The sequence below is a fragment of the Miniopterus schreibersii genome (assembly GCF_964146895.1).
Source record: "Miniopterus schreibersii genome assembly, chromosome: 4".
NCBI lineage: Eukaryota > Metazoa > Chordata > Mammalia > Chiroptera > Miniopteridae > Miniopterus > Miniopterus schreibersii.
In genome coordinates, this window is record NC_138105.1 from 90,534,586 (window position 1) to 90,547,401 (window position 12,816).

General features: G+C 41.7%; 2 protein-coding genes across 6 annotated transcripts in view; one reads left to right on the plus strand and one right to left on the minus strand.

Annotated features, from left to right (window-relative positions):
* NUDCD2 (NudC domain containing 2) lies at positions 1-6,651 on the minus strand. 3 transcript variants are annotated; one of them, XM_081137460.1, is made up of 4 exons: positions 5,677-6,651; positions 4,287-4,335; positions 3,924-4,075; positions 1-897 (listed from the first exon to the last, which is right to left on the minus strand). In XM_081137460.1, the coding sequence occupies exons 1-4, from the start codon at positions 5,815-5,817 to the stop codon at positions 814-816; spliced, it is 426 nt and encodes a 141-aa protein (XP_080993586.1). In that variant the 5' UTR covers positions 5,818-6,651; the 3' UTR covers positions 1-813. The 3 variants fall into 3 exon arrangements, with proteins under 3 accessions (XP_080993586.1, XP_080993585.1, XP_080993584.1); XM_081137459.1 differs by having other exon boundaries at positions 6,204-6,463; XM_081137458.1 differs by having other exon boundaries at positions 6,180-6,463.
* The window catches only part of HMMR (hyaluronan mediated motility receptor), a 26,585-nt gene continuing 20,225 nt past the window's right edge, over positions 6,457-12,816 (plus strand). The window contains exons 1-3 of one of the 3 annotated variants that reach the window (XM_081137455.1): positions 6,457-6,712; positions 11,338-11,436; positions 11,864-11,943. In XM_081137455.1, coding sequence (XP_080993581.1) covers positions 6,700-6,712; positions 11,338-11,436; positions 11,864-11,943 — 192 coding nt within the window. In that variant the 5' untranslated portion in view covers positions 6,457-6,699. Of the gene's footprint in view, positions 6,713-6,926; positions 7,081-11,337; positions 11,437-11,863; positions 11,944-12,816 lie in introns of those variants that run through there. The other 2 variants (XM_081137453.1, XM_081137454.1) reach the window with 2 other exon arrangements.

Genomic DNA, 12,816 nt, shown 5'->3' on the forward strand with positions numbered 1-12,816 from the left:
TGAGGAGTAACAAAAATTTTTTAATAAAAAAGAAAGGAAGTAAATAGGATGAAATAAAATTTCAAGGCAATTCTTACCTCTACGCCTGGAACACTGAAGATCAAAATGATGTCACTGATTTATAATCATTGACCGTAACTTGTTTTTGGCACTTACAATACACTTGCCCAATAATCATATTTACTTCACCAAATCTCTTTTGTATTAATTCGTTCCTACTATTTTTCAATTTCTTGACATATAGTGATCTCTCAAAAAAATATACTTAATAAAAATTCAGAGATTTTCATTAACTCTTAAAATTACTCAGAATATATTTGGGGATTTTTTTCCCTTTCTTAAGTTTTTTTTTCAGTAATATGTCGTTGTGTGAACTGGTATACTTAGACAGAAGGGTACACAATTCCTATTTACAAAATTTTATTGAACATTATTCCTACATCACACTTATTAACAGAAAAAAACTGAATTTTTCCTGATGGCACCCTGTCATTTCATATGATCCAGACCCTAATTTTTTTGTATTAAAAATATAGGTTAAATATAAAATTAGTAAAATGCAGCATATGAAACTTCATGCTGAGCAAAAAGAAGTCCAAAAAAAGTTACCATATATCAACAGAATAGTTCCCACAGTATTTGAGGCTTCCTATGTAAATCATGTTTGAATGCAATTTTTAGAACCATATTTAAATATATTTTGAAATTTGTTAACTGTAAGCATCCACATTTTTCTTCCACCACATAATCTGTTCCTTTGATGAAGTCGACAACATCTGCTACAGTCCACAGAATGCAGCAAAAAAACAGTAGTTATTTCTCCAGATTTGAGAAATCTGGTCCACCTTTGGTGTAGTTTCCTGAGATTTCTGCTCCACTGAAGTCAAAACCGGGATTCTAAAAGATACAGAAAAAAATTTATGATAAAAGTTAGAAAAGATATGAACTGTCAAGTGACAAAAAAGGAAACCTAAACGGCCAATAAACATGTAAAAATGTACCAAACTTCACTGTAATCACCAGAATGAAACTTAAAACTATAAGGTATTTTTTAATTTTCAGACTTATAAATATTTAAAAAATCCAATATGTGTGTTTCAATGTTGACAAGTGTATAGACAAACACATACTTTAGTATCAGTGTATAAACAGCTTTTAATAGCATTTTTTTTGAGACCTTACTATATGCCAGGCAGGGTTCTAACAGCTATACATACATTAACATAGTTAATCTTCCTAACAATCCTAGGAAGTAAGCAGTACTTCAGGTTTTAATCTTTTGGGAGGACATTTCATTTCGACATTAATTAAGTTCCTACTGTTTGGGAGATACCATTAGAGGCATATGGAATTCAAGAGTGAACAAACAGCCTGGCCAGTAGGGCTCAGCGGTTGAGCATCAACCTATGATCCAGGAGATCTCGGTTCAATTCCCGTCAGGGCACATGCCCAGGTTGTGGGCTCAATACCCAGTAGGGGGCGTGCAGGAGGCAGCCAATCAATGACTCTCTCATCACTGATGTTTCTCTCTCTCCCTGCCTTGCCTTCTCTCTGAAATCAATAAAAACATTTTTAAAAAAAGAAGAAAGAGTGAACAAAGATCCCTGCTTCGGTGGAGTTACACTCTAGCAGGAGACAAATAATAAACCATTAAGTTATCGAGTGCAGGAGTCAGCAAACTTTTCTGTCAAGAGCCAGGTAGTAAATATGTTAGGCTTTGAAGACCACACAGTCTCAGTCATAACTACTCAATTCTGCTGTTGCTATTATGAAAGACAAAACACAAATGAATGAGCATGGCAATGTTTCATAAAACTTTACTTCAAAATCAGGCAGTGGGCTGGATTTGACCATGGGCCATAGTTTGCAGGCCTCTGATTGAGTGTATTGAGAGTTGGAATCTAGTATGTTAAAAGTTGGTAAAGTGCTGCCTAGCCAGTGTTGCTCAATGGTTGGGCACTGTCCCATGCACCAAGAGGTTCAATTCCCAGTCAGAGCATGTGTCTGGGTTGCAGGCTGGGTCCCCAGTGGAGGGGGGGAGGTATGCAGAAGTCAGCCAATCAATGATGTTTCTCTCTCATTGATGTTTCTATCTCTCTAGCCCTCTCCCTTCCTCTCTCTAAAAATCAATAAAAACATATTAAAAAAATAAAAGTTGGTAAATGCTATAGAAAAAAAAATAGGGCAGAATAAGAAAAATAAAAAGGTTACAGTATTTAAACAGGATGATCAAAGCTCAAAGAATGGGCATTGAGTAATGACTTGAAAACAGTGAAGTCAGCCAAGCTTTGGGAAAAGAACATCACAGTCAAAAGGACAGAAAAGGAATGGCCTGACATGTTTAAGGAACAGCAAAAAGGTCTGTATGGCTAGAGCAGAATGACTGAGAGGGATAGTACCGAGGGAGGTCAGGAGATCAGGGAAGACCAGATCAGATAGAGCCTTGTAAGAGACCTTGTGCTTCACTAGAGTGAAAGAGTTCTGAGAAGAGAAGTAATGTAATCTGACTTGCACTTTAAAAGGACTGCTCTAATTGCTATTTTGAGAGGACTGTAGTTTGGAAAAGGTAGAAGTGAAGAGAAGAATTAGGTTATTGAAGTAATCTAGACAAGATATTAGAGGTAGTCCAGATCAGGTGGAAGTGGCAGTACCAGTAAAAATGCATGTTTCCTGACAAAATGCATAGGGTGTGAGAGACAGGGAGGAATGGAGGATGATTCCCTATTATTATTTTTTTAATTTGAACTTGTGTCCATCAACTGAGATGAGAAGCCTAGAGGTAGAACAAATGTGAGAGAGAAGTTAGGATGTTCATGTTGGACGTGTTGAGTTTAATATGTTTGTTAGCCAAGTGGAGATGTTGGATAGGCAATTGGATGAATCCAAAACTCGGGAGAAAAGTCTAGGCTAGAGATAGACATTTGGAAATCACCATAGAGATGGAAATTATCCATGAACACTTTAACAGTGCTTCGATCCAGTAATTCTCCTAAACATCTATCTTAAAGGAATGTTTGAACAGTTTCAATAATTTCGCAGAGATGAAAGTACAAACTTTGTTTGAAATAGCAGACATAAACGGGGACATCTAAATCGTATCAAGTGGGAATAGCTAAATATTACAATAACATTCAAACTAGAAAGCACCCTGGAGAGGCTAAAGAAGTGAGTTTTATCTATGTGCACTAACAGGGAAAGAGATGCAAAACATATTAAAAAGGAAACGTGAAGAATATACACAGTGTGAGTCTCCATTTATGTTAAAGACAAAATAAGCCAACATATTAATGAGGTGAGGCTGAGACAGAGGCATGGAAAGCAGAGATGTTGATGAAGGGGTGTTTCACTTTTTTACACTATCTAAGTCTATAGTGATTGAGTTTTCATGAGTTTATTCAGACATTACTGATGTACATTAAATAAATTAAACTTAGATATCACAATAGTATAAATTCTCAAGAAATTTTTTTTAAAAAATCCATACATAAAAAGGTCAGACTTGCCCTGGCTGGTGGTTGCTCACTGGTTAGAGCACTGGCCCGAGCACCAAACGGTCCCGGGTTTGATTCCCAGTCAAGGGCATGTACCTGGGTTGCAGGTTTGATCCCCAGCCTGGTCTGCGCTCGAGCAGGAAGCAACCAATTGATGAGTCTCTCTCACATCGATGTTTCTCTTTCCCTCTCCCTCCCTTCCACTGTCTCTGAAAAAATATCAATGGAAAAATATCCTAGGGTGAGGATTAACAAAAAAATAAAAAAAATAAAAATAAAAAAGGCAGTCCTTTTTCTAACCATTTAACTTTAAAAATTCCTCTATAGAACTTTTGTCATTGTTATAACCTCATGAGTTTTAATTTCAAAAAATAATTATTCCATGTTTTTAAGATGTTTAACTACACATATTCATACATTTATCTGACTTACTTCTTTCTGGAATCTCTCTAATGTAAGTTTTCTCTGCATTTGATCTTGCACCCAAGGATCAGCTGCATATTCAGATTCTAGAAGAGAAGTCCAACAATTTGCTGCATCTCTCTTTGTCTTTGTAAGAACGATACGAACCATTTTTCTGTCCTCTAAACAAAAATGACAAGTAGTTAGAGTTCATCAATTTTTACATTTTCAAAAACCATTAGGTAATCTTGACACACAATTGCTGTCAGTACACTTCTATTATTATAGCTTCCAAAGCCACAAAGCACCTAATACAACAGGGAAAACATACTGAGTTCCAAGACAAAATTAATGTTTACAAAGACCCTAGGATTTATAATAGATTACCCTTACCCAAAGTCCACGTTCCTTCATCAGCTATTGTAGAATCAAAGAGTTTGCCCTGAAAAACAAACATAAGATACAAAAAATATAGAAGCTTCATTAATTTTTACAAAGCTTTCATGATTCAAGACTTACCTAATTTCCTATCTAACCCACAAATTGTCTAATTTGGTTAGAATAGTGACACAAAATTTTACACCATTTCAACACATTGACAGGTCCTCAACCCTAAGTTTCCTCCTAGCAGGTGAAATGAAACCTAGTTTACACTGCTTGGAATATTTACTATGACAGAAAACACAGGGCTCTCTGAAGATCAGGGACCCTTGATTTTTATAAGATGAAGACAGACTACTGATCACTGATCAGCCAAACAGAAAATTAATACCTGAAATGCTTTATCAATTAAAACAAATTACAAGAGCCGTCCTGATGGAATTAAGAAGAAATGATGTCTTTTAAAATAAACTTTTAAAAACTGGCTCAATCTCTTTGTTGGGCAGTTTGGCATTAAAAGATTATTTTAGCACCTACTATGGATCTGAGGTAAGATCAGCTGTTACTGTTTTCCTTCAGAAACTCCTTTTACGTAAGCAGCAAAATGTAAGTCTAAAAGAGAATGTGTCTGCTGAAACCCATTTATTTGTTGCTTACCAAATTTGTTTTAGAAAATGTTTTAAAAAAAAAAGAACACTTTTTTTTCATGTCGATACTTGCGAAAAAACCCTACCAGCCTAAATGCACACCTAAAATCCTAGTTATTGCTTAATTCCCAAATTACTGGAATTACTAAGATAAATTTGAATTGTAATCTTAAACCACTGTTCAGGAAGCTATGAGCTGCAGAGCTATTCAGAAAGGTCATTTAGATCCACGATGACAGAAATCAGAGTCTTTCCCATGAATCTTCCTTTTCTCGAAGGCACTCAAAGAGCTTCCATAGAAAACAACAGCTCAGGCCTGTGTGTTTATCACATTCGAGGCCCTGCTCCAAGCTCTGCTTTCACACGGGTACCATGCTATGCCCAAAACAGTCCTACAAGAAAGGTGCTGTAATGACTGCACTTTATGGATCCAGGTTAGACACACTGACAAATCTCTTGCCCAAGACTTCAAAACTAGAAAAAAATGGCATAACCAGGTGTCCTCCCGAGACAGTCTTTAACAGTGCCATCAAACATCTTGGGCATCTAAATCTGAGAAAGGAGTCTAACTTGGACTTCACTGAATTTAACTATAAAGCTTAACAAGGCACAAGCGGGTCCCTGACCCAAAGGGCTGGCACCGGTGAGCGTAAAAGGGGTTATTTTCTTCACACACCTCTTGACCATCTGCTTAACCAAAAAGTCCAGAAACGTGCAGAACTTTCCCGATTTTCAACGAGAAAAAAAGCAAACACCTGACACCCCCTCTGAATCCGCATCCCGATATCCTGCTCCTGGATTTTCTTCTTTACTTCTCCCGTAACTGCCTGAGCAGCCATTGTTTTGGTTTGCTGAGGCCTCCCTAACTTGCCATAACCCGAGCGCGGAAACCCCATCGGTCTCGTTCAGCGCGGTCCTCCCCGCGCTCAGGGCGGTGTCTGGAGCATAAATATTCGTCTCTTTAACCATCTAGTTCAGCCGTTCTCAGCTGAAGACCCGCAGAGGCAGAACAGAAGCAATTTATTTCATTTGGTTTAGAAAGCAAGCCAGAAAAACGGGCTCCTCAAATTTCCAAGTCGACTCGGCACTGGCCCTGGAGGTGGAGGTGGAGGTGGGGGCTGCGACCAGACCGAACTCAGGCCGGACAGCGAAGCCCCGCGGCCTCCCAACAGTCCTCCTACGGACACCAGGAGCCCCGGGGCGCGGGGATTTGGGGAGGCCGCGAAGACACGGGGCACAAGCCCCGACCTGCCGCTACCTTGAGGATCTCGCGGCCACCCACCGCCAGCGCCACATGCCGGCTCCGCAGGTCGCACCGGACATCTTGGGCGCGAGTGCCCGGCGGCACCTGAACTTCAATGAACACCTCCTCCAGGGTCTGGTACCACTGGCCCCACGGCGTCCCGCACGGCACCACCCCGCTGCGCTCCTCAAACGGGGCCGACATGCTCCAGGGGCCTCCCGGCGGCAGCCGCGCTGAGCGAGCTGAGCGCAGGCGCCGGGTCGCCACGCTCAGGCCCCGCCCCGGCCGCTCCGCTCAGGTCACCGCTCATGCGCAGCAATGGAAGCGGAGCTCTCAGGGCGCTTGTTTCTCCCTTTCAGTGGCTATTCAGGATCCTGGCAGGACCCAATTTGAAAGAACTGAAACCCGAGAAGTTTACATCCCAGGAACGGCAGGCGAGGGTTGGAACCGGCGAGGCTGGAACTCACTGCACCGCCCCCTTTGTGACGCCACAGGCCCACTTCCCAGCTTCTCGAGTTGAAGCGCGCTTGCGCAAATGCTGCTTGGCGGTAGGTTACAAGTCAGTAACGCCAGGAGTGATTGGGAGCGGGAGGGGGCGGGGCGCGGAGACCGTAACGGTCTCCTATAGGCTGGTAGCTTGAACTCACAAGCTACCTAATTGGGCGCGGCGAGAGCTGAGTGCGCATGCTCTTTGTAGGTCCCTTCTCTGGATTGGTTTGCCCTGAGTTTTGGTTTTTCCGATTGGCTAACGCCGGGGTGGGCGGGGAATGAGCCGGGAGATTTGAATTTGAAGTTAGGATTGTCAAAATCGGCACCAGGAAGTAGCCGAGGAACGCCAGTTCCCTCCGGCGTGTGGAGCTGGTGGTCAGCATGTCCTTCCCTAAGGCGCCCCTGAAACGCTTCAATGACCCTTCTGGTGCGTACGGGGGAAGGAACTGGGGGACGGGAGTTGCTCTCACGCCCCTTGCCCCTTTCGGTTCCCTCCATCACAAGAGAAATAAGCGATTTTTAGGGCTGGCCATGCTGTTTGTCTGTACTTGTGGATTTCTTTTTGGACATTCCATTCGGGCATAAAAGAAAGAAGGTTGGGAAAGGCAGTTTGTCGACTGTAGAATTACGGCAGTATCGGTGGAAAAACACTGTAAAGGACGTGATGACAGCTCATCTTGGCGGTGGCCCAGGCGCCATACTGTGTGTTTACCTAGATGACTGGTTCGCTTCTCATTCCCCCAGCGTCCTGGAGAGAGAATCCTGCGCATGATCTTCCTGATGAAATGGCCGAGCCTTGGGTTTCCTCAGGGTCACACAAGCCAGCCGGCAGACCTGGCGCCTGAAGCGGGGCCTTGGTGAAGCCCGCCCTGGGCTCCGGACCCTGCGGCGCGTGAGCGCAGCAGCCCGCTCGCCTCGGGCGCGCTTGGGAAGCGCTCGGGCGTTTATCACACACTCGCTCTGTGCTAAGATGTTTCCTCCTAGGTCTGGGTTTTTTTTTTTCTAACAGCCGAACGAGGAAAGTATTGATTCCGCCCGTATTTTACAGATGAGGAGACGGGGCTTTTGCCACGGCACCGAGCGGCCTGTCAGTGGTAGAGCGGAACCGTGACCTATGCATGATATATAAACATACTCGTTTCGTGGTCACCTGTCTTTAATCTCTGGCAGACGGCATGCAAACGGGAATGTTCTTATTCACGATCTTCTCCCAGTGACCCCACAGGACCTGGCCCGCAGTAGTGTCCGCCGATGGGCAGACTAAGCCGGATTTGAATCCTAATTACAGAACCCTGCTCCCTTTGTCACGTCCCCAGTGGCTCTCTGTGTTTTCTTCACCACACCGCTTAACCTCAGCCCTGAGCAGAATACAGGGGACACAGTCATGATTAAGACAGTCCCCGCCTCCAAGCAGCTTGCCTAAGGTGGGAGGTGGGTAAGTTACAGACGCTGTCTCAGGTGGGACGTGGATGCCTGCACCGTGTAAGCAGGCCTTTACCAAACTGGGTCCCCACGGGCTCCCCTGTGAGGGCTCTGACCCCACCGGGGGATTCAGAGAAAACCAGAGGAGGCGACCGCAGGCTGAGATCTGGAGGATGAGTGAGAGTAAGCCAGGCCAAACGGAAGGTGGACTAGCCATTCGAGGTGGAAGAAATAGGAACGAAAAAGTTCTGGAAGTTTGAAGCATTTATTTAATTTAATGCATAAAGCGTTTGTTTGCATACAAGTATTCGCTTTCTGCCTTAGCTTCTGGTTATCCTTGATCAAGATATAAGTTGTTCCAGAAAGCTTGTGGTATCTCCCAGGTTATCCCTTTTCTTTTGTCTGATGTTCCCTCTCCCCAGATTTCTAACAAGTCTTGTCTACAATGTAGTACATTTAAGTCTTATAAAAGGGAAAGACCTATGGCATGAAAACAGCATATGCCCCAGTCTTAGGGATTGTAGGTACAGGCAGGCTGTCAACCTAGTTCTTGAATCTAGATACCTGTGACTATCAAATTCGACTCTTCAGTCTTTTTTGTCTTTTTTAAAAAAATTTTATTGATTTTAGCCCGGCGTGGCTCAGGGGTTGAGCATTGACCTTGGATCCAGGCGATCAGGGTTCGATTCCCAGTCAGGGCACATGCTCTGGTTGTGGGCTCAATCAATGACTCTCTCATCATTGATGTTTCTATCTCTCTCTCCCTCTCCTTTCCTCTCTCTGAAATCAATAAAGATATATTTAAAAAAAAAAAAAGAAAGCTTAAAAAAATAAATAAAAATAAATAAATTTTATTGATTTTAGAGAGAGATACAGAGAGGGACATCTATGTGAAAGAGAAGCGTCAGTCGGCTGCCTCCTGCACACCCCACACCGGGGACTGAGCCTGCAACCTGGGCATGTACCCTGACCAGAAATCGAACCAGCGACCTTTGGGTGCACGGGACAACACTCAACCAACTGAGCCGCGCGGGCCAGGGTTTCACTCTTCAGTCTTTAGAGAAGAGTTTTTAAATATGGTTTTAATTGTTATCAACTTGCATGATTCTGCGTAGTTACTGCCCACCATCCCACCTTTTGCTGGCCCTCATCCCCTTTTGGGAGTGTGGACCTAACGATGAACTAAACACTAGAAGGCCGCACGACTTTTTTTCTGGCTGCTCTGCCAAGTCTAGAACAGTGCTGCTCACACTTTTCCAGAAAAGCATCCCTAAGAACAGAGAGCAAAAGATAACCATCCCTTCATCCCCACTTTCCCCAAAAACGCTTCGCCTGCAGTAGTGGTGGCAGTTTTCTTTGAAGTCTCCTGTTTGCTTTAAAATATAATGTGCTCCCCGTTGACACCCCTGCCCCTATCCCAAATGAGTAATATAGATGCTCTAAGATGTGCCACCTTTAACCTAATTGGGGGGAAACCCCTTTCACCCTACGTTCACTCCATGTTGTGTTAAGAGTTGTGCAGTGTGAGAAATCTGAGCCGGCCAAGACTGATGCTTTTTGCTCAGTCTGCCTTAACCTTAGATACCCCTGTGAATTCTATACTTCATTTAATACTCTCTCTCCTGATTGGAAACACACTACCTCTATCCCTTATTGACCACATTTAGATCTGAAAGCTCCCAGGATTGGAATCTATATCAGTATGTATAAATGATCATTGTTCTAGGTAGAAGAACGGAAACTTAATTCCATTCTTGATGTTTTTATAGCCTACTTAGAATTGAAAGCAATGACTTTAATACTTTTTGTGTCCCAGGATGAGAAATAAACTGTATATCTCTATGTGGGATATATCTTTATATTTCTACACAAAACTGAAACAGAAGTACCAGAAAACAGTGCTTGAATTTGCTATGTGTGAGTCACACTGATATTTTCTGTTGTTTCACTTTTTAAAAAACTGTTAGTCAAGATATCTAATCAACTTTTGTCATCCCTCTTGAAAAACACTTAGGGGAGAGTAGGAGTTGCCTTGGAATGCTCAAATTCCCTGCTGCTCCTATTTATTTGCATGAAACTCTGGACTCAAGTAAGTAGCTTTTCAGAGAATAGTATAACTCTGTTGATTCCCAATAAACTAAAGCTTTATGCTAGTGACATTTTTCAGTTGTTAAATCTCACCAGAGGATATTTTTTCCATTGATTTTTAGAGGGAGGGAAGGGAAGAGAGAGAGAGAGAAACATCAATGTGACAGAGAAACATTGATTGTTTACCTCCCACACGTGCCCTGACCAGGGCCAGAGATCGAACCTGCAATCCAGGTACATGCCTGCCCTTGACTGGGAATTGAACCCATAACCCTTCAGTGCAAGGGCCAATGCTCTAAATACTGAGCCACACCGGCCAGGGCTATGCTAATGACATTTTTATTATTGTCACCCCTGACCACCAGATCTTACATTTGCTATGCATAAACACTCTGAAATGCCTTTAATTTGGGACCCCAGTTGCTTGCATGAAGTTACACAATATACATTTCTGGAACATAGAAATATAGCCTATGACTTTATAAATTTTCTGATGTATTGATATTAGCCAGAGATGGATTATCACTATAAATTTATATTCCAGCCCAGCTGGCGTGGCTCAGTGGTTGAGCGTTGACCCATGAACCAGGAGGTCATGGTTCGATTCCCTGTCACGGCACATACCCATGTTGCGGGCTCAATCCCCGGTAGTGGGTGTGCAGGAGGCAGCGGATCAATGACTGTCATCGGTGTTTATATATCTCTCTCCCTTCCTCTCTCTAAAATCAACACAATCATATTTTTTAAAAAATTTATTCCAGGCTAAATCTTGAGGGCTAAGACACTTTTAGTTGCTTCACTTCTAGAATCTAATGGTAGTAAACTAGTTAACCTCAGTGACTCTGAGTAGAGCTGATTCCAAATATGTTCTCTCTTATAGTAAATCCTAATAAGAAAACCATGTTGCTTGGTCTTACAAGATGTTCACCCCAGGACTGTCTTTGCTGTTTTGCTCAGTTGCCTGCGTTCCTTTGACCCAGTTGAAATAAAGGGCATTTGGGAAGATGATGATACTGTTCCTCATATCAAATGGGTGTTATGTTACATTTGAAAGAACAAAGCATTTACTAATGGAATTTTTTACATTTATGTTACTCACTTTCCTTGGGCATGTTTTTAACTTAGACTTGTAAGTAGCATTAGATGAGAAGTTGATGTTTTATGTTTCCTCTAGGCTGTGCACCGTCTCCAGGTGCTTATGATGTGAAAACTTCAGAAGTATTGAAAGGACCGGTATCCTTTCAGAAATCACAAAGATTTAAAAAACAAAAAGGTAATGGATCCCAAAATAAAATAATGGTTATATGGTCTCAAAAGTTTTAAGTTATGATTAACAGTATATACATTTAAAGACATTATGATATTTCTAAGAGTGTGAAACTACAACTATACTTACATTTTTGTTTTTGGTTGATTTATAAGAGGGTCAACTAAAGAATAATGCCTTCCTTATTACACAACTGTGTAATCAGGAAAATGAAGTGAGACACAGAGATACACAGTTTCCCTTTTGCTAATTACCTTGGCCTTCTGTGAGGGAACAACAGGAAAATCAGAAAAATGTTAGATGTGTAAAACATATGTGCAACTAATTATTTGGAAATGTACAGTCCAGAAAAGAATAAATTTATATTGCTTCACTAATAGTCGCAGTAAGAAATTTTGAAATTATGTTTTGCCTGTGGTTCAATTTATTGCAGAATCTCAACAAAATGTTACTCTTGACAAAGAAACTACCTTGCCTGCTTCAGCAAGGAAAGTTAAGACGTTGGGATTAAAGGTGAGGAGCTCTTATGTTCTACTTGGTTTATGAACTGTATCATTGAAAATATTTCTGAAAGGGACTGCATTTCACTAGACTGGGTTAAGTACTAAATTTATAAGGAAACCTATAAAGTAGTGAAATAGATTATCATTAGGACCCCAGTAAGTTTTATATTTCTGCCTATACCACTGCTAAATATATTGTGCTTAAATGTACCCCCAGTTCAGAATTACAAAATGGTTTCCACTTCTCAGTCATTTCTATGTCTAGATAAATTTTATAGTAAAAGTTTAAAAATTATGTGATGTTTTGATTTGTAGTTACCATCATTTGAGTTATTTTATTTTTGTTTGGGGAGAAGGGTAAGTACTGATAAAGAGAAAGGAAAAAAATATTCTAATGCCTAAAAGATGTTTACTGTTCAAAAACTGCCAAGGAATGGTGAGAAATTAAATTTGTATTGGCTTCAAGTTACTGCTTGTGCAAGAGCCTACTATTACTGTTTGTTTCCATTAGTTCATAAAAGCAAGTTGTACTTTTTTTATTTTTATTTTTTTATTGACTTTAGAAAAAGGAAGGGGGAGGGAGAGAGAAACATTGATTAGTTGCCTCCTGCACACCCCCTACTGGGGATGGAGCCTGCAAGCTAGGTATGAACCCTGACCGGGAATTGAACCATGACCTCCTGGTACATGGGTTGGCGCTCAACCACTAAGCCATATGGGCCAGGCCAAATTGATTTTTAATTTTTTTATTTTTATTTTTAAATATATCTTTATTGATTTCAGAGAGAGGGAAGGAGAGGGAGAGAGAGAGATAGAAACATCAATGATGAGAAAGTCATTGATCAAGCCCGCAACCCGGGCATGTGCCCTGACCGGGAATCGA

What these genes read in the sequence shown, in the direction of transcription:
- NUDCD2 (XM_081137458.1), bottom strand. Translation starts at nt 6,368, where the DNA reads ATGTCGGCCCCGTTTGAGGAGCGCAGCGGGGTGGTGCCGTGCGGGACG. An exon ending in GTGGCCGCGAGATCCTCAAG is followed by an intron (nt 4,336 to 6,179) that starts GTAGCGGCAGGT and finishes TTTGTTTTTCAG; the next exon opens with GGCAAACTCTTTGATTCTAC. An exon ending in TAGAGAGATTCCAGAAAGAA is followed by an intron (nt 898 to 3,923) that starts GTAAGTCAGATA and finishes TGTATCTTTTAG; the next exon opens with AATCCCGGTTTTGACTTCAG.